The sequence below is a fragment of the Mytilinidion resinicola genome (genome assembly GCF_010093595.1).
Source record: "Mytilinidion resinicola strain CBS 304.34 unplaced genomic scaffold BDZ99scaffold_18, whole genome shotgun sequence".
Classification (NCBI taxonomy): Eukaryota; Fungi; Ascomycota; class Dothideomycetes; order Mytilinidiales; family Mytilinidiaceae; genus Mytilinidion; species Mytilinidion resinicola.
This window is the reverse complement of record NW_022985454.1, coordinates 381,407-405,919: the sequence shown is the minus strand read 5'-3', so window position 1 is coordinate 405,919 and position 24,513 is coordinate 381,407. Positions and strand designations below refer to the sequence as shown.

General features: G+C 53.5%; 11 protein-coding genes across 11 annotated transcripts; 10 read left to right on the top strand and 1 right to left on the bottom strand.

The window, feature by feature from the left end:
• Window positions 1-2,387: 2,387 nt before the first annotated feature.
• On the top strand, window positions 2,388-3,984 carry BDZ99DRAFT_466534 (methyltransferase type 11). The gene is made up of 5 exons (XM_033720799.1): window positions 2,388-2,584; window positions 2,645-2,715; window positions 2,786-2,893; window positions 2,978-3,409; window positions 3,483-3,984. Exons 2-5 carry the CDS (start codon window positions 2,649-2,651, stop codon window positions 3,650-3,652), a joined length of 777 nt encoding a protein of 258 aa, XP_033572529.1. The 5' UTR covers window positions 2,388-2,584; window positions 2,645-2,648; the 3' UTR covers window positions 3,653-3,984.
• BDZ99DRAFT_107285 (uncharacterized protein) lies at window positions 3,975-6,250 on the bottom strand. Its single transcript, XM_033712372.1, has 2 exons — window position 6,250; window positions 3,975-6,118 (listed from the first exon to the last, which is right to left on the bottom strand). Exon 2 carries the CDS (start codon window positions 6,030-6,032, stop codon window positions 4,236-4,238), a length of 1,797 nt encoding a protein of 598 aa, XP_033572528.1. The 5' UTR covers window positions 6,033-6,118; window position 6,250; the 3' UTR covers window positions 3,975-4,235.
• Window positions 6,251-6,785: 535 nt separating this feature from the next.
• Window positions 6,786-7,895, top strand: BDZ99DRAFT_466532 (uncharacterized protein). Its single transcript, XM_033720798.1, has 3 exons — window positions 6,786-7,228; window positions 7,287-7,520; window positions 7,568-7,895. The coding sequence occupies exons 1-3, from the start codon at window positions 7,022-7,024 to the stop codon at window positions 7,670-7,672; spliced, it is 546 nt and encodes a 181-aa protein (XP_033572527.1). The 5' UTR covers window positions 6,786-7,021; the 3' UTR covers window positions 7,673-7,895.
• Window positions 7,896-9,224: 1,329 nt separating this feature from the next.
• BDZ99DRAFT_511067 (cutinase transcription factor 1 alpha) lies at window positions 9,225-12,886 on the top strand (the record flags this gene model as incomplete). The annotated part of the gene is made up of 6 exons (XM_033724518.1): window positions 9,225-9,298; window positions 9,839-10,566; window positions 10,621-10,693; window positions 10,742-11,170; window positions 11,216-11,407; window positions 11,456-12,886. The coding sequence occupies 6 exons, from the start codon at window positions 9,225-9,227 to the stop codon at window positions 12,480-12,482; spliced, it is 2,523 nt and encodes an 840-aa protein (XP_033572526.1). The 3' UTR covers window positions 12,483-12,886.
• Window positions 12,887-13,481: 595 nt separating this feature from the next.
• Window positions 13,482-15,754, top strand: BDZ99DRAFT_466529 (uncharacterized protein). The gene has a single exon (XM_033720797.1). The coding sequence runs from the start codon at window positions 13,611-13,613 to the stop codon at window positions 15,546-15,548; it is 1,938 nt and encodes a 645-aa protein (XP_033572525.1). The 5' UTR covers window positions 13,482-13,610; the 3' UTR covers window positions 15,549-15,754.
• Window positions 15,755-16,225: 471 nt separating this feature from the next.
• BDZ99DRAFT_396049 (leukotriene A-4 hydrolase) lies at window positions 16,226-18,379 on the top strand (the record flags this gene model as incomplete). The annotated part of the gene is made up of 5 exons (XM_033715976.1): window positions 16,226-16,398; window positions 16,521-16,659; window positions 16,728-16,812; window positions 16,865-17,812; window positions 17,877-18,379. 5 exons carry the CDS (start codon window positions 16,226-16,228, stop codon window positions 18,377-18,379), a joined length of 1,848 nt encoding a protein of 615 aa, XP_033572524.1.
• A 524-nt stretch (window positions 18,380-18,903) lies between these two features.
• BDZ99DRAFT_466528 (uncharacterized protein) lies at window positions 18,904-19,859 on the top strand. The gene is made up of 4 exons (XM_033720796.1): window positions 18,904-18,981; window positions 19,039-19,411; window positions 19,624-19,649; window positions 19,757-19,859. The coding sequence occupies exons 2-4, from the start codon at window positions 19,197-19,199 to the stop codon at window positions 19,771-19,773; spliced, it is 258 nt and encodes an 85-aa protein (XP_033572523.1). The 5' UTR covers window positions 18,904-18,981; window positions 19,039-19,196; the 3' UTR covers window positions 19,774-19,859.
• A 1,218-nt stretch (window positions 19,860-21,077) lies between these two features.
• Window positions 21,078-21,613, top strand: BDZ99DRAFT_501759 (uncharacterized protein). Its single transcript, XM_033723845.1, has one exon. It carries the CDS (start codon window positions 21,194-21,196, stop codon window positions 21,602-21,604), a length of 411 nt encoding a protein of 136 aa, XP_033572522.1. The 5' UTR covers window positions 21,078-21,193; the 3' UTR covers window positions 21,605-21,613.
• Window positions 21,614-21,868: 255 nt separating this feature from the next.
• On the top strand, window positions 21,869-23,037 carry BDZ99DRAFT_466527 (uncharacterized protein). Its single transcript, XM_033720795.1, has one exon. The coding sequence runs from the start codon at window positions 22,150-22,152 to the stop codon at window positions 22,639-22,641; it is 492 nt and encodes a 163-aa protein (XP_033572521.1). The 5' UTR covers window positions 21,869-22,149; the 3' UTR covers window positions 22,642-23,037.
• A 15-nt stretch (window positions 23,038-23,052) lies between these two features.
• Window positions 23,053-23,959, top strand: BDZ99DRAFT_107187 (uncharacterized protein). The gene has a single exon (XM_033712371.1). It carries the CDS (start codon window positions 23,177-23,179, stop codon window positions 23,831-23,833), a length of 657 nt encoding a protein of 218 aa, XP_033572520.1. The 5' UTR covers window positions 23,053-23,176; the 3' UTR covers window positions 23,834-23,959.
• BDZ99DRAFT_107184 (uncharacterized protein) lies at window positions 23,754-24,279 on the top strand. The gene is made up of 2 exons (XM_033712370.1): window positions 23,754-23,773; window positions 23,834-24,279. The coding sequence occupies exon 2, from the start codon at window positions 23,913-23,915 to the stop codon at window positions 24,171-24,173; it is 261 nt and encodes an 86-aa protein (XP_033572519.1). The 5' UTR covers window positions 23,754-23,773; window positions 23,834-23,912; the 3' UTR covers window positions 24,174-24,279.
• Window positions 24,280-24,513: the final 234 nt, after the last annotated feature.

Here is a 24,513-nt window from a genome sequence, read left to right as displayed (position 1 = left end):
GGAGCCCAGCTGCTTGGCGACGTTCTTGTGGGTGTGCTGGGAGCTCTTGCGGGCGACTTCTTCGGCGAGGGACCAGGTGGGGCCGCTGAAGAGGGTGCCGGTGAGGGAGTTGCAGCCGCAGGTGCACTTCTGGGAGGTGCGCTTGGTGGCGGCGGCGCTGGTGGCGGTCATGGGGTAAACCATTTTGGAGTGGCTTTGCGTGGGTTGGTTTGGTTTGGTTTGGTTTGAGAGAGGGAGAGAGAGAGAGGTGCGTGTGTGTGTGTGTGTGGGTTTGCAGAGGGGGAGAGAGGTGTGTGTTTGAGCTGAGGTGTGAGAGTGTAGTGGTTTGGTTTGGTTGTGGATTGAAGTGTGAGAGCTTGAGTGTGTGTGTGGTTGTTGGAGTTTGTGTGAAGTTGGGAGGAGACGGGGTAAATGGGAGTTTTTATACTCGGGCATCGTCAGAGCGCGGTGCTGAGGGTTTGGTGGCGAGGATGAGGATGCTTCGAGAAGAGATATTAGAACCACGGGAATGGAGGTCGGCTGAGAAAAAGAGAACGCAGTACTTTGGTAGCGAGGAGGGTAACCATGGGAGCCAACACGAGAGGGAGCGGTTTAGAGAGGAAGTTTGGGGCCGGTATCGACGACGATTGGACGATGAGGAGTACTGAACGAAGCTGGAAAGGGAAGAAATGGTTCAATTTCGAGGTTATTTCGAGGTGGAAGGGCGGAGCGTATTGGAATGGGAACGCGGAGAGCTGAAATTCAGCGGTCATGCCTTGTGAGCCCTTGCCAGCGTCCTTCAAATCATCGAAGTCCTTCTAGAAGATCTCTCCTCTAGCTTTTCCTTACAATAAACGTTTAGGTCAACTGCACTCAAGAATTTTTCATAGATACGACGTGTTGCTGCGCATACGCGGTATGAACACCTCAGAGTCACATTTCCCTCTACAACCAGGGTACTCGAACCCAGCTCCTCAGTAGCAGGCTACGGTCGCCCGGTTCTTCGAAAATTCTTCGCATCAGATGCTCTTCATCCGTCATCGTCAACAGATTTCTCACTGGGCCCATGGGCGGCTTCAAAAGGCGACATATCTGGATGAACGCAGCAACCTACCAGACATTCAAATTCCGGCTAGGGCACCGCAAGCAGTGGGACGTATGGCGGGATAGACTGATATCCTTATTTTCCCGCAAATTTCCTGATTAGAGATTATGTTCCTCTTTTTAGTTTAATATTTCTGTCATCTGCGTTAGCTGCTTATACTTGGAATGTCTGCTAGTTCCCCGTATTGTGTTGACCCCTATCATCGCGGCCCTCTAAACGTACCGTGGGTAGGCGAAACAAATGACTCTGATCCCGCTCCCAGCTTCTTGAATTCGTATTCGTGCGCGCGGTCTGGTTCTCCCAAGCTACGGCAGCCATAACGGCCTTGGCAAGCTGTAAAAAGTACTTAACTTCGTCCTCCCTCCGTCCGTCTTCTTTCCTGGCCTTCCGGCATCCTCTCCTTCCACCACCTCCAAAACTCAAAGTCTCACATCTATGTAACATCACATCTCTATATATGCAGGGCACAAGCCCAGCCCTTGTAGACTAAGCGATCTCGACGCCTTCCCTGGCCATGTCTTTCCGCCCTTTCCCACTCCTTCGGGGCAGCGTGTTTAAAAGATACTTAAGTGGAAAGTCTGATCGTTCAGATGGAGTCATGGGTACAGGATATCTTTGGAGACGCTATCCTTAACGCCACTAGAATAGTAGACTTTTTATAAGTCTTAGCGCTTAGGCATTCTTACTTGATAATGAGATATATCTTTTCTAAATGTAGGCTTATAACAGGTGCGGGCTGCTATCTACTCGGGCCGGGGCCCGAGTAGTCTATGCACGTGCACACGCGCCAGTCCTACTTCTTAGCTGCCGCAGAGAATCTAGCCTGTCCGACAGCCAATTCTCGCACGTCCAGTGTTCGCGCTTTCACCTCAGCTAGCTCAGAGACACCGCGGTGTCCACGGATTGTAGTTCCGTGCATGCAGCGCTAGCCACATTCGGAACGACATGGCAGGTTCTGCGTTGGGCTTAGTGTGCTGGTAGTGCGCTGTAGCATGTGTTGTAGCGAACCACTCAAATTCACGTCATTCGCGCTCCATAAGACAACCGTTTCCCCCATCCCAAAGGACTAGCAGCCTCCCAGCCTTCGGAGACCTCCCAGACTTCCCACAGCTCACCCCAAACCTCCTTCTACCGACCCGCTCTGTCGCAAGATAACCTCGACGCTGGGCAAGAGCTTTGCCGCTGGACAAGAGCTTACCTTGTCGCTTCTTTTTCCAATCTCAAAAAGCATATACCTAGTGTTCCCGGCGGACGCTCCATATTTCTTGTCAATGCTCCATGACTCAAGCTACGTGGGGCCCATGATCAAACCAATGGGGCACGTCCAGCTTCCCGCTTACCCCTCCATGTGAGAGCAGGACATTGGCCCGCATATAAAATCATTCTGAGAGATTCCTCCCACACTTTCTTTCTTACATGTTGCGCTACCCACTTGGTGTGCTACATTCTTGCGCATACTTTGCTTTCTTACACAAATCCTCCCGAGGTCGTTTGAATTACGTGAGTTACCACTGCCTCGCTACAATCATCGTCTTTATGCTTACAAGTCATCAAATAAAGCACCATGGCCCTTAAAGACCGCCTCCGAGGCATCTTCCGACCATTCCTGCTCATCTGGCTCTCCATCCAATGTAATTCTCCCATCCTCATCCTCCCATCCTCATCCTCCCCTACACCACCCTACTAATTCCCCCAAAACAGTGCACTACGCCGCTCTCAAAGAAGCCCTCCGCAAAGACGGCCTCGCTTCCCTTACCCATCCCCACCGAATCCGAGACGCCGCCAAAGCAAAACTCCTCATCATAACGTGTAACTTCCCTTGTCCTCAACTCAACTCCACCCCCTAGATAATTAACTCTCGTGCACCCCCTACATATTGACTCATGTGCACAGCCGACGGCTTCATCGCCTTCGAAAACACCACCGTCGTCCCCTCCCTCGTCCGCGCCGCGCACGGCACAATCCTCGAGCTCGGCCCCGGCCCCGGCAACCAAATCCACCGCTACGACGCATCCCGCGTCGACTTCGTGTACGCCGTTGATCCTAACCCGCATTATGGCGCCGCCATTGCCGCGAAGCTCGAGAAACTTGATCGCCAGGATAAGTACAAGTTTCTCGTGTGCGGTGTTGAAGACAGCGAGATTCTGCGACGGGAGGGGGTTACAGAGGGGAGTATGGATACGGTGCTGAGTATCCAGGTGTTGTGCGCGGTGGGGGATGTGAAGAGCGTGATGCGGGAGGTGTGGAAGCTGTTGAGGCCCGGGGGCAGCTTTGTGTTTTGGGAGCATGAAAGGAGTAGGGATGCTGCGACGGCTGTGGCGCAAGGTACGTATTTAGTTTTATCACATTAAGGGATGTGCCGTGGAAACTGTGCGGAGGGGGCTGATATGAGAATTAGTTTGCTGGAATCCTGCGTGGAGCGCTCTCGTCGGGTGTTGTCTGCATCGGGATATCAAGGCGGATATCCTGGCTGCTGGGGAGTGGGAGAACCCGGGTGACATTGTCGTGGACGATGAGCCGTATAGTTGCTTGCCTAGGATTTGGGGCGTGCTTAAGAAGAAGGCTTGACTGGAAACCCCCGGGGGCGGGGGGAAGGGGGGGTTTCTCATTACTCGCATGCAACACCTCATGGTGTCCTTTTTCACGTCAGCATGAATGCTCCGAGGATATGCAGCATCACAGTGCAAAGCACAACACAAGCAGGCAGGACGTGGAGGCAGAGTTTCAAGATCTAAGTATCATCAATTCCTAGACAATCTGCCTAGAACCACTGAGCACGAGTCGCTCTCAAGAACCCTACTCGGGTCTGATATACACGATCCGCAGATCGCTCTCAGCAAAAAAAATCAAAAGAAGCCGCCCGTCCATAATTCATCGCTCGTGTGGACTTCGTGCCGTGCCATACCATGTACTCCATCAATGAGACGCTGAATCCGCTCATCATAGCCTAGCCAAGCCAACATCGCATGTAACTCAAGAACACCTCGCCTTCTCCAATTTTTAGAAAACAATCAGTCGCAGCATCCATACCGCTCCTCGTAGCCTAGCCAAGCTGATACCGCATCCACATCAAGAAACCTCAAGACATTTGAAAGCTCTTCAACTTCCCCAATTTTAGAATACCGTTCGTCGCAGTGTCCACCCATCCCGCTCATCGCCACGGACTCGAACTTCCATGATCCACACTCTCAAACTCAAGGCTGACCTCGTCAATCTTCCGGAACTTCTCCGCCTGCTCCCGCAGCTCACGACTCATCAGCACCTCCTCGATCGTCGTCTCGCCCTCTTGATTTAGCTCATCCTCCGTCTCACCAGCCACCCAGACACTGTCCTCGTTCTCGTTCTCCTTATCAGAATGCCTACGCCCGTACGTCCGCGTAGGTGCCGCCGCCGCCGTTGTCACACCAGCGGTCTTAACGTCCTTCCGCGGCCGACCCCTCTTCGCCTTCGTCTCGGCAGGTTTCTTCTTAGCGCTGAGCTGCGCAAGTGACTTCGCGGCCTTGGCTGGTTGACCACGGGCGGGCGTCTTGGTTACCCTGCGGCGCGGTGCGACGATGGAGAGCTCGTCTTGGTCCGAGTCGAGCATGTGGGTGTCCAGGGAATCGGAGGAGGGGATATCGAACTCGTCTTCCTTCTCAGCAGCCCGGCGAGGACGCTGGCGGCGGCGGGGGAGGAGGGCTTGGAGCTTTGCGGTTGAGAGGGTGGGTGCGCGGGTGGGTTTCTTCGCCTTCACGGGTATCTTTGGCTTGGCAGAGGGAGCAACTTCGGCTTCGTCGTCGGAGGCGCGGGGCGTGACATCGTAGAGGTCGTCAAACTCATTGGTTTTGCGGCGTTTAGAATGACGCTCTTCGGGTTGCTTGGAGGGGCTGGATGGCTCGGGGCTGCTGGATAACGGGGGCGCCATGGTTGAGCTCCAGACTTCTTCAGGTGCTTGGGGTAGAGAAACTGAGGGCTGATTCTCTTGGGTTTCTAGAATGTGCTCGGAAGGTGTTGCAAGGCGTGAGAGAGGGCTAGATTGTGGGAAGTCCGCAGGAGGTGAGGATGGCGCGGGTGGAGATGATGCTAGGACCTGGACTTCTGGAGATGGAGCTTTGCGCTTCTTGGAGCCTGAGGATTGTCCAGTGCTGGTCGATCGCAAGGTGCTCTCCTGGCCTGCCTCTTCTCCTCCCGTTCGCTTGTGTACGTGGACTGGCGTTGACTCATCATCCGGATTGAAGTCGTCCAAGAAATTCAGATCGACATCGCTGTCGTTGTTGTCGGAACTGGGCTGCTGGACCATACGCAGAATACTGGGCTGTCGCGACCTCCTCTTAAAGTTCGTCAATGCCATCATCGACGTCTCCATAGCCGGAGTTCCCTGCGCTTTGAGCGCTGAGGCTGGGTATGCCCCCTTCGCAGGCGAGGGACTTGGAGTTGGTGACGGGGCCGGCTTCTGCGCAGATGTCGGCTCTTCATTATTCTCACTCGATAGCTCAGTGGCCTGACCTCCGCTACTCCTTCGTGAATGGACAACAACTTCTGGGAACGGGTCCTTGCGCGCTTTCTTCGCCTTCGCCTCCGCGGCCTCATTCCGCTTCTTCTTCAGCGCCTCAATCGCATTGGCATGCTTCTTTTCCGGCGTGACCTTCTTAGCTGCACGCTTCGCCTTCGCTTCCGCCGCTGATTTCGCTTCGTAAGGATCTGGCATGAGCTTGTGCGCTCCCGCGACATCGCCTTCGCCCAGGCCGCCAGTCATGGTGTAATCGACATCGGGCTCTTCGGGGAGATCCCACGGGTTTCTCCTACGGGGTCTGGTTGCGGCGATGACTAGGCCGTCACCGTCTCCGCTAATTTGGACGGGCTCTAGGGGTGCATGGCGTGGTGGGTTGCGCCGAGTTGCGACGGCGGTGGGTGCTTGCGACTGAGCGACGCGTGTGGACGCGACTTTGGTCCGCTTGGGCCGCGGCATGGTTTCGTCGTTGTTCGCAGCGCAGGTAGAGGTAAAGGTGTGATTGACGGATGTCGAGGTCGTTGACAGCGATGTGCGCGGGTGGGCTGTGGGTGGTGGTTAGAAGTGAAGTGGTGATAGTCGCCGTTGTTTGGATTGTCGTGAAGATCGGATTTCGCGCTAGCGAAACGCTAAGGCGGGGTGCGACATCACGTGCCTCGAACAATCGCTCTCTCACCTTCACCTCAAATGCACAATAAGCCACTATTCTAGACTCCCTATCCCTATATCTCCGCTCACCCATCTTAGAATAGCCAGGGTCCTACACTATTCCCAAGGATCCACGTGCAGGAACTCCTTCAGCGCCACCAAAGCCAGCCTAACGACAAACACGATCTCTCCGGCGCACCTTGCAATCACCTGGTCAATTAGCCCCAGGATCATTCTCTCGCGTGGCAAGCGCGGGCCTGGATCTGCCGCGTCGGCATCTAGATCTGCGTACATCAACTCAGGGCCGAGTGCATGTGAAAGCGGGTGGACGGAGAGTTTGCTTCGGACGTCTCAAGCGAGAATTGCCTTTTGAGGATTCCGTTGCGGTTTGCATGTGCTTGCGGACGTCAGACATTGGGATTGTTTATAACAAGGGAGAATAATTGCAAGGGTAAGGCCCTTTGGGCAGTACGTAAGCTGTATGTGTATAATGCTTCTGTTCTTCGTGATGTTTTTTCGCAACGGTGTGTAAGGCAGCAATGAATGCACCACCAAGATGCGACTAAAGAGATCAGCCTCACGCTTATATTTTATTGTTATCTAGGCCGCGATATTTCACGGTATGGCCCTGACGACACGATAGGCAACCACAATTACTTAATTCCGACGTCTCTACCGGACAATCAGCCTGCACCTCAAGTTTTCATCTTTCCAGCCTGGAGTGAAAGTCCAAATTGATTTCCGGCTACCACCATACGTCAAAGCCAATCGGCCACCAATTGACCAAACTCACTGCAATCATGTCCACCGAACAATCAGAAACCGGTGCCTCCACACTCCACACCTCCATACCACCAGATCTGGAGAAATACGCCATCACCAGGGCAGAGTTTTTCAAACAGAACCCGCAAGTAGATGCCCTAGCGGTTGGCGCTGTCGTGTATCACAAGAAGCGGCTACTACTCATCCAACGCAGCGCTTCCGACCGCGCATTCCCAAACTTCTGGGTAAACAAACCATTTGTCATTTCCCCAGCTTCGTATCACGATACTAATAGACCAAAAGGAAATCCCAGGAGGTGGTAGTGAAGACTCTGATGAGACTATTCTGCACGGTGTAGAGAGGGAGTTGATGGAGGAGACTGGGTTCAAGGCGAAGCGGTTCGTGAAACTAGTAGCACAGTTGGAGTGGAACGATAAGAGGCCTGGGAGAACCTCCAAGTGGGCTAAGGTGAACGTGGAGGTCGAAGTCGAGGGAATAGAGACAGACGGAGATTTGGAGATCGTTCTTGCTCCTAAGGTATGGGTTCAGTCTGATTGCGTCTGCTGTTAGCTGACTGTTAGTAGGAGCATCAGGCCTTCGTCTGGGCGACAGAGGAGGTTGTCGAGGAGAAGAGGAAAGATGGGACGTCACTGGGCATATTTAGCCCCAGGGAGTGGACCCCAACGTAGAAGTTGTGAGAACTAAGTTCTTCGGGCGGGAAGATACGATAAAGGAAGGACCATGGCCGGTAATGGAAGGTGATTAGATGGAATGGTCTCGGTGAATATGGAAGCAAAAGGAAGCATGGTCTGGGCTTTGCAAGGCAGACGTGGCGTTTGACGTCAACATAGAGGTTATTATAAGTCAGGCATAGACTATAGATTTCATGTCTAGGACCGTTTCCGAGTGCCAGGAGCAATCTGTTTGAGAAGTGTCAGGAAATATCACCTCTTTAGGCGTCTTACCCCAAAGACAAGTTCGAAACGCGTAGCGAACGAGAAAGCCTCAGCTAAAGCTCTGTAGAAGCAATTGGAGATTGACAGATTCAAGATCTTCAAGGAGAGCGTATCGACAACGGACGTCCTACCTGTGATCAGAGCCCCGAAGATAGATCAGCCGTTCCACAACGTGGACGCAGCCGTTAGCAAGGATACCCTACCTGGCTACTAGGCCTCCCACGGATTGCGTGACATATTCGACTAGCTGCAGATTGTGAATGTGGTCAATCTACGGAGTTATGTCGGAGCCTATCAAGGAAATGACAGGATGTAATCGGTTGCACCTGGTGGTTGGTAGTGGGCGGAGTGGCTCCAAGAACGTCCAAGAGAGACGGAAGAAGTCGAGACGGGGCCTAAGAGAGGCCCAGAGGAGGCTCGCATGACAGCGCTAGGGACCCGCGGCAGCCCTAAAGCTCGATCATACCGTCTTTCAGGAGCCAGGTCACAGAGCGAAAGAGGGCCCGGGTGATGCCCCGTGGTGTGTGAGCTAACGTCGTATAGGGCCGTCGCGGGAGCAAGTTGACCACAATAGCCGTACGGAACCTCGTGAAAGGGGTTTCTGCTCGTGTTTGTGTGGCCGTGCTATTCCTGACGCGTGAAAAGATTGAGGTTGGAGGGCATAAGTGCTCAGCCCCAACGGCACCGTTTCAGGAGCTCTGAGCAGGTACTAGTGGCGGGAAACAATAATACAAGTGGCATTCCCGGGCTCACTGTTGCTAGTAGCAAACGATACGGCGGCGCGGAAGGAAGAAGCGAGCTGGTGTTGAACTGGTGGCGGGAGGGTGCATCTGCCAGAGTACAATGTACCTACAACAGGCCAACATCTCATGGCGGCGCGGGAGAGGTACCGGGTATTGTATGTATTATAACGCAACTTGTGTCTGAGGAGTGCTTCATGATGCGCTGGACGCGGGGAGGCGGGCGGGATGTGGAGTCTACAGATGACGGCAGCGGACAGAGACGGACGCTACCTTTGATCTCGCGATTGCTCAGAGCGCCAGGCTGCACAGCTCTGCTTGTTTGGCGCAAAGGGCTCTCTCGGAGGAGCAGTCGAAAAGAGAAGAGGTCTGCTGCACGGGTGTTCTCTGCAGATCACCCCCATCCACTAGAAGAATACATACTAGGCCTGGAAGACCTGGGGAAAGCCGCCCACCACACATCCCAGCTCGCCGCCGCCGCTACCTCGTGCCTACATATCACGGCGGGCGAACACCACGCAAACCCGTCCTCACAAAGCCGCAGCATGTCGGGCGAGCACAGCTTCATGGCTGCACCGGCGCCGTCGGCCTCGCAGGCACCCCAAGGCAATCCCGTACCGTATGCATCCTCTGCCGTCGCAGACCGGCCTTCGCTTGCTCACCCACCGCAGGAACTCGCAGCAGATCGGCCACCCGAGCTTCAGACGGCAGCGCGCCAGCCGGGCATGTGAAGTGAGTGCGCCCGCTTTCTCTTTCTGTATAGCTTTGCTGGTGTTTTGCGCTCCACGCCCGCGTTACTCCAGCGCGGCACTGTCGTTATATCTACCTGCAAGAGTGCCTCGGCACCGAGGTTTCGTCCAGCCTGCGGTGGATTACATTTATTGGATTATGCTAACAGATGGCGCGAGCAGACATGCCATGCACGCAAAGTAAGGCCCTGAGACTCGACCAGCTCCAACCAGCGAATAACACAGACAGGTCCGCTGCGACGCTGCTAGTCTAGGCGTGCCGTGTACGAACTGCACTGCCTTCTCCATCGAGTGCCGCATCCCCACCCCGAAGCGCAAGAAGACCCAGGCCAAGGCGAAGGACGGCGAGAGGTACAGCCCTGTTGCGCATCCTACCGAGACGAGCGAGGCTGACTGGAGACTCCTCACAGCGATCGTGGAGACAGCAACAATGAGATCGACAGGTCCCCCGCCCCCGTGGACGAGAATCCTGATGGCCCACCGCGAGACAAGACGACGGTATACCACTCAGCGGATGGCACTCCGACGACGGCCATCAACAATGCCTATGCCGCGCAGCAGAATTCGCACAACGGCATGTATGTGCAGTTCATGAAGCCAAAGTTTGCCAGAGCACCCATCAAGGAGGCCGGACGTGTGGCGTATCTGGGGGAGTCCTCGAACCTGTCCCTTCTGGTCCACGACCGCTACGGTACGACCGACGTCGTGCACTATCCCCTCCCGGAGAACGTGCGAGGCGCGAAAGCCCGGGTGAACGAGCTGGACAACATGGAGATCGACATTCTGCACCAGCGCGGGGCATTTCTCCTCCCTCCACGGGCGTTATGCGACGAACTCGTCGAAGCCTTCTTCAAATGGGTGGCTCCGGTGGTTCCTGTCATCAATCGCAGCCGCTTTATGCGACAGTATCGTGACCCGAAGAATCCACCCTCACTCCTACTTCTCCAAGCAATTCTATTGGCCGGCTCCCGCGTGTGTACGAATCCCCAGTTGATGGACCCAAGTGGTTCTACGACACCTGCAGCCATGACATTCTACAAGCGAGCAAAGGCTTTGTACGACGCGAATTACGAGGATGACCGAGTCACCATTGTCCAGTCTGTCATTCTCATGGGGTGGTACTGGGAAGGCCCAGAAGGTAAGTTTTGAGTCCGAGGTCTTTATTGACTTTTTCCAGCTAACGTATGAACAGATGTTACCAAAAACGTATTCTACTGGAGCAGGGTAGGCATAGTGGTTGCCCAGGGATCCGGCATGCACCGAAGGTGAGAGTGTTGGGTTCTTCAGCATGGAGTTGCTGCTAACCAGACCAGTGTCGAAGGATCTCAACTCAGCAGGTCGGACAAACGACTATGGAAGAGGATCTGGTGGACGCTATTTTCCAGAGACCGATCAGTCGCAGTTGCGCTCGGCAGACCGGTGGCCATAAATCCAGAGGATTCCGACGTCGAGATGATTTCCGAAGACGACTTCGTTGAGGACGAGCCCGACCGACCTGCGGAGTACCCGCCAGAACCCGTTCACGTCCACTTCTTCATCAACTATGTCAAGCTTTGCGAGATTATGGGCCTGGTTCTATCGCAACAATATTCTGTTGCTTCCAAGTATCGACGAACCAACGCTATCGATCTTACACACAGTGACATGGCCTTGGCGGACTGGTTGCAACACTGCCCTGCCGACGTATTGTGGGATAGGTCCAATCATCACTTCTGGGCCGCTTTACTTCATTCTAATTACTAGTAAGTCTTTTGTCTAATCCTTTTCGTGCCACGCTAATCAGTCAGTACGACGTTATGTTTGCTTCATCGTGCCCATATGCCGCCCGCCGGCTCACCCAAGACGAATCCAAATGCATTCTCTTCAGAGGAAACGGCATATCCGTCTCGGAACATTGCTTACCAAGCGGCGGCTATGATCACTTCAATAATTGAAAATTTACGCGCGCACGATGAATTACGATATACGCCGGCGTTTATGTAAGTCTTCAATGCCGCCTGGAACGAGCTCAGCTGATACCCTCCTAGCGTGTACAGTCTTTTCTCAGCCCTCATCATGCACGTGTACCAGATGCGGTCGTCCAATAAGTCAATCGTCTCAGCAACTGAGCAGCGTCTTCAGACCTGCATGGATGCCTTGAAAGAAGTGTCGAAGGTGTGGCTAGTTGCGAAGATGGTCCACACTCTTTTTGAGTCTATTCTAGGAAACAAACATCTGGAAGAGAGGCTCCAGAAGGCTGCTGGCAAACGACATCAGAAGAACAAGCAATCAGTGGCTCATCCGCCTCCGAAACCAACACAAGACGCAGCCGCCAAGCGAAAGTTTGACGACATGGACCTTGGCTTCTCCAATGGACCACCAGCCGCTCAAGTGTCATACGAGCGCTCCAGACCGCAGACGCCAGCCGTCACGCCGTCCAGAGATATACAGCAACAATCGATGCCGAATATGACTGCCACCTCTCCACACATGCCTCGACAAAACAGTGATGCTTTTATGGGTCCTTCAAGATCTGGAACACGTCCAACGACTCCTTTCAACCCGTCATACTCGTTTCCGGGTACCCCTCCGGAGCTCTTTCTAGTCACGCGGAATTCACCCAACATCTCTCAGGAGCTTTGGCAAAATTTCCAGCCCGATCAGCTGTTTCCCGCTGACACCCACGTCAATTTCCCCGTCATATCTCCCATTCAGAACGGTCTCGTAGACCCAGCTCTGTCGCGACCTCAGCAAACGATGCCGATGCATCCGCACAACGCAAACATGCAATCTAGCGCCTCACAGCACATGCAAACACCCCATAGTGCCACGATACCCGGCTTCGACCAGACGGACCCCAATGGCTGGTCGTCCCACATTGACATGATGGCGCAGCATCAGCAGGGAGCAGGTGGCGACGACACCTGGAGCAACAGCAGCAATGGGCGAAATCCCATCGTGCCCACGACGCTGAATGTTGAGGACTGGTACGTGTTTCTTCAGCAGTCGAATTCCGCCGACCCGTCCCTCATGAACATGTACAACCATCCGCAACCCGCGTACAACGGTACATAAGAGAATAACGAGAACACGCACTGACGGTTTTGGCGTTTTCTGTACGAATAGGTTCAACTTTTTCGGGATCAATGGTGAGAATCACTTGAACGGCTTCTAAACGGCGATCGCGGATAACAAAATACTGCTTTGAATGGGCTTCGAATGGGATGGGATAGAGAACGAACGGAGGATACCAGGAATCACGGGATGTGATCGGAAATCTAAAGGATGCCCCGTCTGGGATTTTTCGGCCATTACACAGTGATGGACGGCGTATTGTGGCAAGTCGAGGGTTCTTGCTGGGGAGGGATATGAGCTTCTTGAGGGTTTCTGTTTGATTTACTTGTTAAGCAGTGCTTGCTAGCGGAGATGGCTTGAGGATTGTCGTGTGCTGGAGGATCTGTCTTCCGAAGCTACAAGGTATGTTTCAAAAGGAAAGGTATCGAGCACAATCTAAATACTTGAGCGTGTTGCTCGTTTCACGCGGTTCAAAACACAACTAGACAATGAGACGTGATGCTTATTGAAGACCGTTTGAGCACGAAACCAACAAAGGGTAGAGACCACCCGGTTGTTGGTGCGCTCGAAGCGAAACGTAGCAGTTGCTCCTGAAACTATTCTTGACCCGTGCACAAACTTGAAAATGTAGCCATTGGAAGTATGCTCGTGGTATCATCTCCCTCTATATCCATATGGGTGCGGACTCCTCGTAAAATTTCTCTATCTGAACTATCGGCTCAGGAAAGGAAAGGAGGGGTCGATCACGAATCGGTGCCATCTGGCCTCACCAGCATCAGACGAGATTGGAAGGCAATAATTTGTCTCTGTAGCTGTTCGGAATAAAGTAGCAATCACAGAAATCATCAACTATCTGGCGTAGCTTACTCAAATGAAGGTGTACTTAAAGTAGGCGCACCCTGGTGGTCGTCCCGTGCCGCCGCAGAAGGGCCGTCAGCACCTGGGCGGTGGGTCGGTTCCAACGTCCTACACCTCTGCTGCAACTCCACCCCATTCCGTGCATCCTCTCGTGTCGCAAACCACCACGATAATGCTTTTCTGAGCGTCTTCCATGCCCTTTACCGCCGTTAAGCTTCGTCTGTCCTATGCCGCTCCAAATCCACCCGTACCGCCAGGGCTCGAAAGGCCATGAACCCCACTACCTCCCACTCCTCCAAGACCAGCTCCACGCCCACGGCCTCGTCCCTCCGACCTCGCAACCGCCGCTTAATATCCGGGCTCGATGATGAGTCCGACGTGAATCCCACGAGCGGACAGAACACTGGCAAATCCTCGCCTTTCGCATCACCCTTCACTTCTCGAGCCGCGTCACCCATGCCAAGCACGAACCTGTCCAGGGCCGAATCCTCAAGGACAACCCCACGGTCGAACCTTTCCGGCATTGGAAGCTCAGCAGGCATATTTGGTCAGGCAAGCAGTCAGGAGGCTGCTGCAGGTTTCTCCGGCCTTCTTGGAAATTCCTGGTCAGCAATACAAGGGCTCGCCTCCAATGTCTTAGGAAGTGATACGTCTCCAGATGGCAAGCAATCACGGCGGAGGAGACCATTGCAAGCTACCCATCGCAGAACGGCTAGCAGTGCGCCACCGAAACAATGGGGGCCCTCCGCGTCATCGGGTCCACAGATTGGCGCAGGATCACAGGAAGAGAGGGAGAACATGGTCAGGGCATTGAAGCGGAGAGACCTTCTCGCTGCAGACGGGGATATCTATCCAGATGCCGTGGGGCGGATAAAAAGGCGGAATTCCGACGAGCGCCTCTCCACATCTGCTCCACCAGCTGAGCAGGACGATCGGGATGCATTGGTCTACGTTCATCGCGTTCGGCCAGAAGACACCCTCGTAGGAATCACCATTCGATATAATTGCCAGCCAGCTGTGCTACGGAAAGCAAATCGGATGTGGCCGAATGACACTGTTCAGACTCGGAAAACAATTGTATTGCCGGTGGATGCATGCGGAGTAAAAGGGCGGCCAGTCTCGGACCATAGTACTCACGTAGAAGACGACCTTCTCCTTGGTGGATACGGAGATAGCACATCGGATAGCGAACGGACTCCTACACAGACTCCTACCCTCACCAATGGATGGCATTCCACGAACCAAATCACATCAGCACCACGACCACACTCGTCAACATCTAACACAGATTCCGAGCCACCTTGGAAACACGAATCCTGGGTCATGCTCCCGAACGACGCGAACCCCACCGAAGTCGCGCGTCTCCCGCGTCGAACCCTGGGCTTCTTCCCACCCGCACGCCGGAAATCTCTTACGTTTTCGGACACCCCCACTGCATCCTCCTCCTTCGACCTTCCTCGCTCCTCGCTCTCCACTGTATCTTCCCACGCCCATTCGCCCTCTCTGATTAGTGTCAAAGGCGGCAGCACCACGACTATCACACCCATCGCGAGCAACAGCCCCCCAACACGGCCCGGCGCCCGCCAGCGCACATCAAGCCTATCACAGTTCCACCTCCATGGGCCCGGTGGCGTCGGTACCATGGGAAAGAACGTCCGCAGCCCTGGTCCCGCTCAAGATGGCCTGAATAAGCTCTTCGCCTCGCACCTCCCCAGCGTCGCGCCACCCCCAGGACAGGAGTATTTCACGCCCTGGAATCCTGGTCTCGTAGATGATGCCGGCCTTTATGGTTCTGACATCCCGAGCTCCTTCCAGACGGCCAATAGTGGCGGACGCGTTGCAGGAGGCGGCGGTATCGACCTCGAGAACGTCGGCGGTGCGATCGAGAGCTGGATGCGGAAGATGGCGAAAGGGGCGTCGACTATGCTTGAGCCGTCCACCAAGAACGGAGCAGGCAGGGGCTCGGCGGTCCCTGTGATCGGCGTCGTTGGTGGAGACATGGGCGACCTGATTGAGCTGCGCGATGACGCTTTCGACGTTGGCGGCGGCGGCGACGACGATGAAGACGAGCTGGGAAGGGGGCGAAGGACCACGGATTCTTTAAGTGCCCCATCCGGTTCTGGTCTCTATGGTAGCGGGAGGGCGGATTTGGGAGCGGCCGTAAGAGATCGAGGGAGGGGAAGGAGCGGAGGGACGAAGAAGGATTGATTTCATCGCTCGGTTAGCTGAGCAGTATTCACGGCGGGCGAGTTCCTCGTTTTAGCGTTCTTGAGGTGTTTGGATGGCGAGGGGTATGTTTTGATATTACCCAGACCCCTTGTAGTTGGAGGCCGTTTTGGGTTTGAGTTTTCAGCGGCGTTGGGAGAGTGGGAGTCTGTAGCATTTAATTCGAGGTATTTTGAAGACTGTGTGGCATATATCGTGCACGAGGCTTGACTTGAGGTCTGGATCCCATTATTGCGCGAAATTGAAGAGAAAGGCAATAAGGCACTGGACAGCGTTACACTTCGACGTCACAACTTATGATTGCCTTATATGTACAAAACGATGCTTTCTTCTGTATAGCATGTCCCATAACCGTCACGTCCCACTCCACTTTCAACCAAAAACCGACCTGCCTCATCCAACCAAAGTCACGTGACTCGGCCGCTAGACAGTTCCGGGCAGCTCCATGCACCACACTCCCGCTTTACATCGGCCCCCAAACCTCCACCTCGTATCATCAAACATCCTCAAAAAGCCCTCGTCCCTCCCTACTCTATCTTTCTTTCCGTTGTTACATGAACCGCATCCGCCCTCTCACCTGGCTGCCTAGACTTGTTAGATCTACAACCCGGCATTCAAGCTTTAGAACTAGAGGGTTTGCGACGTGTGGGGCTGCGAAGATGCCGCGCGATCCGAATACGTTGAGCAATTACGATGCGTTCAGGACAAGGCATACGACGGCGGAGCTGGAGATTGATTTTGAGCGGAAGGTGCTGCGGGGGGTGGTGAGGTTAGTGTTGGAGAGCTTGGGGGAGGTTGGGTATGGGGAGGGGGTGGTTGTGTTGGATACGAGGTGGGTTTTTATTTTTATTTTTTTTAGAGGACCGGAGGTGTAAGAGGAAAGGGGAGGAGGGGGTTCGGAAGAGACGGATGAATGTGGTGGATTGAGGTGTGGCTATTTGCTGATTGAGGCAGTTTTCTCGATATCAAAGACGTCGATGTTGATGACAAGGCTGTGGAATGGAGCGTGGCGGAGAGGTCGGAGCCGTATGGGAGTCCGTTGTCTGTTAAGCTGGGCAAGGGGGTGGAGAAGGGGAAGGAGTTTGCTATCAACGTGAGTACTCGAGTATTCGTCTGTGATACGGGAACAGAAGGCAGAAAAGCTAACTCGGGATGCTTAAGGTCAAATTGAGCACGACGGACAAATGCACCGCGCTTCAATGGCTTACGCCCGCCCAAACCTCTAACAAGAAGCACCCGTATATGTGTAAGTTTCATATCTATCCAGTCTTGTAATCATGTTTTTCATCGTCATCCAGTCTCCCAATGTCAAGCCATCCACGCGCGCTCCGTATTCCCCTGCCAAGATACGCCAGACGTCAAATCCACCTTCTCTTTCAAGATCCGCTCGTCTCTCCCAGTAGTAGCCAGCGGTCTACCTACCGGCGCCGAAGACTACAAGCCGGGCGAAAAAGGTGCTTCAGGAACTCTCTCCTACACGTTTGAGCAGAAGAACCCCATCCCTAGCTACCTCTTCGCCATTGCTGCCGGAGACCTCGCCACGGCCTCCATTGGCCCTCGCAGCACCGTTGTAACCGGGCCCGAGGAGCTGCAAGCCTGCAAATGGGAGCTCGAAGGCGACATGGAGAAGTTCATGGAAGCCGCCGAGTCCATCGTCTACCCATACGCATGGACGACGTACAACGCGCTCATCCTACCTGCCTCGTTCCCGTACGGCGGTATGGAGAATCCCGTCTTCACTTTTGCGACTCCGACCATCATCAGCGGCGACAAGCAGAACATCGACGTCATCGCACACGAGCTGAGCCACAGCTGGAGCGGCAATCTTGTCAGCAACGCATCTTGGGAGCACTTCTGGCTCAACGAGGGCTGGACGACGTACCTCGAGCGCCGGATCCAGGCCGCGCTCCACGGCGAGGAATTCCGTGACTTCAGCGCCATCATTGGATGGAAAGCGCTACAAGACTCCATCGAGCTGTTTGGCGAGGACCACGAGTTCACGAAGTTGGTTGTTGATCTGAAGGGCAAAGACCCGGATGATGCGTTCTCATCGATTCCGTATGAGAAGGGCTTCGTGTTCTTGTATTACCTCGAGAAGCAAGTGGGGAAAGAGAAGTGGGATAAGTTCATCCCGCACTACTTCACGAAGTATAAGTTCAAGAGTCTGGACTCGTTTGATTTCAAGGCTACGTTGTTAGAGTTCTTCGAGAGCGATAAGGAGGCGGCGAAGAACTTGGAGGAGATTGGTATGTTGACTCCTTTCCGTCATCCCCCTCCTTTTCTTAACGCAGACACAACTAACGTATCAAGACTGGGACACCTGGTTCTACGCCCCCGGCTACCCCCCAAAGCCCGATTTCGACCAGACCATGGTAAAAGAGTGCTTCGCCCTCGCCGACAAATGGGCCTCCTCCACTTCTTCCTCCAGCACTTTCAAGCCTGCCCCCTCCGACATATCCCACTGGCTCGCCCAACAATCCGTCGTCTTTCTCGAGAAGCTGCAAACCCTGCCCCCGCTTCCGGCCTCCTCAATCGATACCATGGGCTCCGTCTACTCCTTCGCCGCCTCCCAGAACGTCGAGCTCGTCGCGCGCTTCTTCGGGCTGGGCCTCAAGGCTCGCGCGGAGAGCGTATATAAGCCGACGGCGGAGCTGCTAGGGAAGGTGGGCAGGATGAAGTTTGTGCGGCCGCTGTATCGAGGGCTCGTAGAGGTGGATCGGGAGCTGGCGGTGGAGACGTTTGAGCGGAATAGGGAGTTTTATCATCCGATTTGTAGGGGGTTGGTGGAGAAGGATTTATTTGGGTGGAAGTAGGTGAGGCGCCCTGGGCGTGTGATTGGTGAGAGAGGGTGTGAGATGTTGGGGGACTGGATTGTAGGTTGCTGGACCCGACATACCTATTCAATGTTATTTCGGCGGCCTGACCTACAGTCTGTACACTCCTACTTACCACCGTCTGAGGATCTCTAGTACATCATCGAAAATCCAGAAGAGATGTAAAAGTCAAGACAACGCTGATTAGAGGTCCCAACCGCTTGATTCTGACGACGTGTTGATAGCGATGTTCGAGGTCCTCCGACAGGTGATTAAAATTTGGATGAGACGTCGAATCCGGCAGACCGCGAATTAGGCCGACTTTTAAACAAAACTAGCCACTGCGTGGAGTGCTATCACCTCTTTAGCATCTTTCCAAAACATAGACCTCAAAGTCGCTTAAAGAGATGAATTAGTGCTCTTTCCAACCTTTCATCTCTCCTCTCAAGTCACACTACGCTCTTCCAAGTTGCGTTACGCTGATGATGTACTTGCAATAAGGAGATTGGGCTCGTGACTGTGCACGCTCGATCTGTGGCGTGGGCTAAGATCGTGGAGGGAGGTCATATGTAAGCCGGCAGGGTGTCAGCCCTCCCACCACGGTTTGTTTCTACGTCCCTGTGTCTCTCATTGCTTTCCACTAATGGATGCTGTGTCAGGCGAGGAGGGAGGCTATGAACGAGGTAGGAGAGTATGGGTGTTTGGGGAGAGAGCATATTGGAGATGGAAGGCACGCTTCGTAGGGACAATAACAACAATGCGTCCCCCGATTCCCAGTTTCTTCCTTCACACACTTTAGACATACATTCACTCCAATATGTATATCATTATCAAAACTATAGCTAACTTCGCAATCTCCCTCCTCGCCGGCATCGGTATGGAGTTCTCTTGGAAACTCTGGCCGGCTTTCTTAGACCCCACCCAGCTACGAGCCCTCTATGACGCAGCCAGAGCTGACCTAGGTCGCATGGTGGTCTGCGGGATCATCATGTGGCTCCTGGTCTGGCTTGTCATAGACCCCCTTATCCCAAAGTATGTTCCTACCTAGCCCTTCGTCGTTTCGCTTCCAGGCTTGCCACCGTTTGAGGTCCCTCGAGGGCCTTTCGACAACCCGCCCAGGACTCAGCTTCCTCTAGCCCTGAGTTGCACTAGTGTTGTTCATCTAACATCCATCTTCATCATCGAAGTTGCAGCGTGCAATTCACGCTCCCGTTTATGATACCTGTGCTGACTCTTCTACGTAGGGGGGGCCTCCTCCGCCGTCTAACGAGTATGTCCAACGTCCCATCATGCATTCCAAGGAGCCGATTGCCGTCGAATACTCCATCTCGAGCATTATCGTCCAGGACTCAAATGCTGATGATATACTTGCAATAGGGAGACCGTGTTCGTAGCTGGGCATGCTCGATCTCTGGCGTGGGCCAAGATCGAGTAGGGAGGTCACAAGTAAGCCGGCAGAGTGTCAAGCACCCCCACCACGGTTTGTTTCTACGTCCATGTGTCTCCCATTGCTGTCGACTAATGCATGCTGTGTCAGGCGAGGAGGGAGACAAAAGAAAAAGTAAGATTCTCCCGAGGTCTTCTCCATGCTTCATCCATTCATTATCGATTGTTGATACATATGCTGACCTCTGATTTTCTAGAGAAAAAAAAGTCAGAACAGGACCCATCTCCGCGTCTTATCCTAAATTCATCAAGGCTGACTGCTGTTGCTGTGCAGAAAAAAAATAACCCGACTGCCTCATGGGCTCCCCCGGGAGCACCGACGGATCGACTGTCTCTGTGAGACCGGGCAGCTGGCTTTACTAACAGCGCCACAAAAGAGTGTGAATTGAGAATCAATCTTGATTCCCAACTGCCAGCTACTTGTACGCTTACCCCTAACAAAGGCCTTGCAAGGCCTGGCAGTCTCGGAGCACTGACGAATCGTCATTCCTACGTATCGGCTGGCCTCGGAAGCGCTTAAGAGGCCTTGTTTACGAGTCGACTATCCTCGGCGTATAGAAGAAGCATCAGTTGTCGGCGAAGCACTGCACTGTCCCAAAATCATGACACCATGGTAAGCTCTTCCACAGGTAAGCCGACCTATTCCGTCGCTGGTAGCATAGCATAACAGTCCTTCCGTAGCCTTTCTTTATCAAGTTCAGAAACAGCTCTCTCGCCCGGTCACGCACTTCGAGGAGTATCACCCAAACGTCGACAAGTTGAATCATTTTTATCGATTTGAACGGCGTGCTTGCGACAACCGATCGTTCCCTAGCCACCGTTCCGGGGGCAGTTGACAGTCAATGTGGCCACGCTGAAACATGTACCTTTGATATCTATTCAAGCATCACACACCATAGTTCGACTCCCAACATGGTCCAACCTGGGCTCCCACGGATCAGCTACGATCGGAACATAAGAGACTCAGTCGCCACGTATCGAGTCATCTTCAAAACTGGCCTGGCTTCATTGTTCCTAGCAAAATGCCAGCTTGTTGTCGCTCACCATCCGCTTCAAGATTAGCCCCGGAATCGGAAGTCGACTGGACACTTCACGACTGCACCACTTTATCCCTCGAGTGCCGTTGTCGTTGGTCCAAACTAGTTAACAGTTCCTTTTTCGAGTTTGGTAGTGGACTCTTGTCTTCACTTAGCGACTTTTCGCTATTCTAACTTCTCGGCAACGCATAAGGGTCTTCCTTCACTCTCGTGATCCCTCATCCACGAGCCTCCCAGACGGCCCTGGCGGAGGACGGCGCAGTACTTGCTGTCAAAAGGACTAGCATGGAAATCGCAGGAAGATTATTGAGTTGGGCGATGGAGTATCACGATGGAGCAGCAGCATGGAGCAACAGCATGGAGCAGTGGCATGGAGCAGAATGATGTGGCATGGAGAGATGAAGTAGGAAGGAGCGAAGCAGGGAGAGATGAAGCTGGGAGAGATGAAGCTGGGAGAGATGAAGCTGGGAGAGATGAAGCTGGGAGAGATGAAGCTGGGAGAGATGAAGCTGGGAGAGATAAAGCAGGAAGAGATGAAGCAGAAGACGAACCGAACTCACGAAACAAGAAGACGAACCAAGAAGCCGAACACAAAGGACAAAGACAATCAGAAGACAACCCAGAAAACAAACCAAAAGGGAAGCCAGAAAGGGGATGCCAAAGGGTAGAGAAAATAAGTCATAGAGATAGATGGACAACGAACATGCAGCTAGAGACGAGACATGCAGAATGCGGGAGATGAGCATGGAATCAAGATGGTATTCGCAGTTGGACCTTTTGGGAAAAGTACGATGACGGAGAATGATGTTGGAGCATCAATATGAGGCATATATCACGATGTGGTCTGAAGACGAAGTGTAAGGCGGAGTATTGGGATCAAGGTACGTTTTCGCAGTGTCCATTGTTCCATGGTCTGTTTTGCTCATGAAGTTGACATTTGCGCAGAACTGAGAAGAAGGGTGACCGGGCTTACATTTGCAACCGCATCTTGTATATCGCGTCACCGCCATTCATAGCACGGCCGCTCTCTCCGCTCCTCTCCATTTAAATTCCAGCCCCGGCAACTCTCCGACAGCTATGCAGCCTTGTCTGCCTAAGCTTTCATCGTTCCACGAGGTTTTCCAATGTTATCAAGCCCACGGCTTTTCTGAATCAAAGTTGCTGTGTTTTTCGCTGCTGAGCATCATCAACACCAGCGAGTTCTATTGGCAGGTCAGGAACTCGAGTCCATTTTGGCCAAACCTAGCCCATTCCAGGCAATCAAATGTTAGCTGCACGGCCCTCAAAATGCTCAGATTGGCCGCTCCAGCTCCCCAGCTTGAAAATTCTTTAGTCGATTCCCATCACGGAGCGCATCACATACCTGAGCCTCGCGATGAAGAGGTTGACTGCGCCTGGGGGGCCGTGGACGGATGCCGGGAAGCGAGACTACCAGCTAGACTGGCGCTCTCGGCCCACCTCAATTCTTTTCCCTCTATCGCTCACGGCAATACAAACAGGCTTACCCTCTTCTCTGTTGGCACTAACGCTCTGACCGCCGGCATCGCTTCTTGTCCTTCCCCCAGCGGCTTCATGGCCTGTCATAAGCACACGCAGTCGGAAGCATACTGCATCATCTCGGCTTATGACTTTGTCTCTATCAAAGGGGAAAGACATGTTGTTAGACCGGGTTCGACGGCGTTTGTACAGTACTATGTCATAAGTCTGGGCACACAGATTTATCACTGCTGGGCACCAATCTTGCCCATCCGACACCACTGTGAGGAGCGGCGCAGCTAGTAACCAGCCAGTCAGCCAAGAGGTCGTCTCATTTACATTATTTGAAACTTGACGTCGTGGCTAGGTTTTAAAAGACCATGGGGGTACCCCAAGCAGTGGTGAACGCGTGTGCATAGACTTATGGCCTGTTACTGTACATTGGGACTCAGAGCATGGGGTATTCAACGAGGGAGCCGAAGGGCTGAAGTGGTCTCTTGGGTTTGCGGTGGATGGGATGGAAGACGTGGTATTGAGGTTTCCTGGAGAGGACGGCCATGAGTTGATCGGCTTGGCTTGGAGACGGTGTAAGGTTGCGGGGGAAACAAAGTCGCCTCGAAATCTTTCCAGATCCGATGGATTTACGGTTGACTGATCGTTGGCGGGGTAGATAATTCATTTCACCCATGGTTCAACCTCAGCCTTCCAAGACCTCACGGTCACACCTGCATTCTGCTTGCGCTCTGATCGCGACGTGCTTGACTACTTTAACGGAGCCACCTTGTCCGTCCCTCCATCACCATCACACACTTCGACAGATCGCCCAAAGTAACGCACGATGGCGTCCTCGATAAAAGAATGTCCTACGAATGCGTGCTCCAAGAAGTACGAGAAGGACGATATCCCGCAGCCGTACGATCTCACACAGCCTGACTCTATCCGACGCTGCCTGCTCACATGGCGGGAGGTGGCAGCATGCTACCTCTTGACTATTCTCTTCATTACCGTCGACGTTTATTTTCCCAGGTTCCCCTTCGCTCAGCATGGCTCTGTGGCGGTCGCGCTCGAAAACCTTTCCCGGCAATTTCTCGACACCAACCGATCGGGTCTCGCTCCGCTTCCTCTTCTGATACCCCTCCGTGGCCGTCTTACTGTGGAAGCTCTATACCTACTTATCGCCGTTCTGGTCTGGCGATTCTTGGTCCACAACTACCGCGCTGGGGTTTCGGCTTATCTCACGCTCCGCATCACCTGGTTCACCGGTTGCTTCCTTTGCATAGCAATACCAGAAGAACGCACACATCCTGTAGTCTACTGGCTGGTCCCGAGCACGTCGTCGAAGCTTTACCGCAAGGCGGTAAAGTTTAATGCCAGGATATTCATGTTCATAGTGGGGAACGGGTTCACCCACGTATGGATGATATGGCAGAAGGACGTAAGTGATTTCTACTCCTGCGTACATCCGCCCATCCACCTTACTGAAGGAGCACATTAGCTAATATGTGCAGCAATCAACCAACAAACGCGCCGTCTGGCGGATCTTCCACAACTACATCTTAATCTTGCTCGGCGTGATGCCCATAGTATTGCTCTCGGTGGTAGCCGACGTCTGGGCCAAGTATGTTTGCAGAGCTGGACAATCTTGCCATGAAGGACGACTGAAAACCGAGAATTTTGCCTTGGCCGTGTACGTGTTTGGCTTGCCGTGGCTTGCTGTGATGGGTATCATTGGTAAGGGTAGGTCTCTATGCCGAAGGGCTGGCCATGGAAAGGGTTGCGTTTGCCCATATCTTTGGGGCGGGTCGACTTGTTCGCCGATGGAACGACGCTGCTAGTTTGGGGACTTAGTTCGAGCAAGCAGATGCTCAGTGTTTTCCTGCTATCGATTTTTCTCGACGTTCTTCGAATCCTCGGAACCTTTTATTAGAAAACAGAGCCCAGAGTACGGGATCTGACTTTTCATTCGTGACACTAGCAGACTGTGACAACCGGAAAGTGAAGAGATCAATGTCACATGGCGAAATCCTCACCTCCAGACATCGCCATCCATGTCAGAATCCAGCGTATCAACACGCACTCGTGCGTCTTGACAGTTGGGATTTCCCTGAAGCTGCTAAAAGACTCCACACGGCGTCGCGTACTCGCGTACTGAAGTTACAGTGACAGGTTATAAGT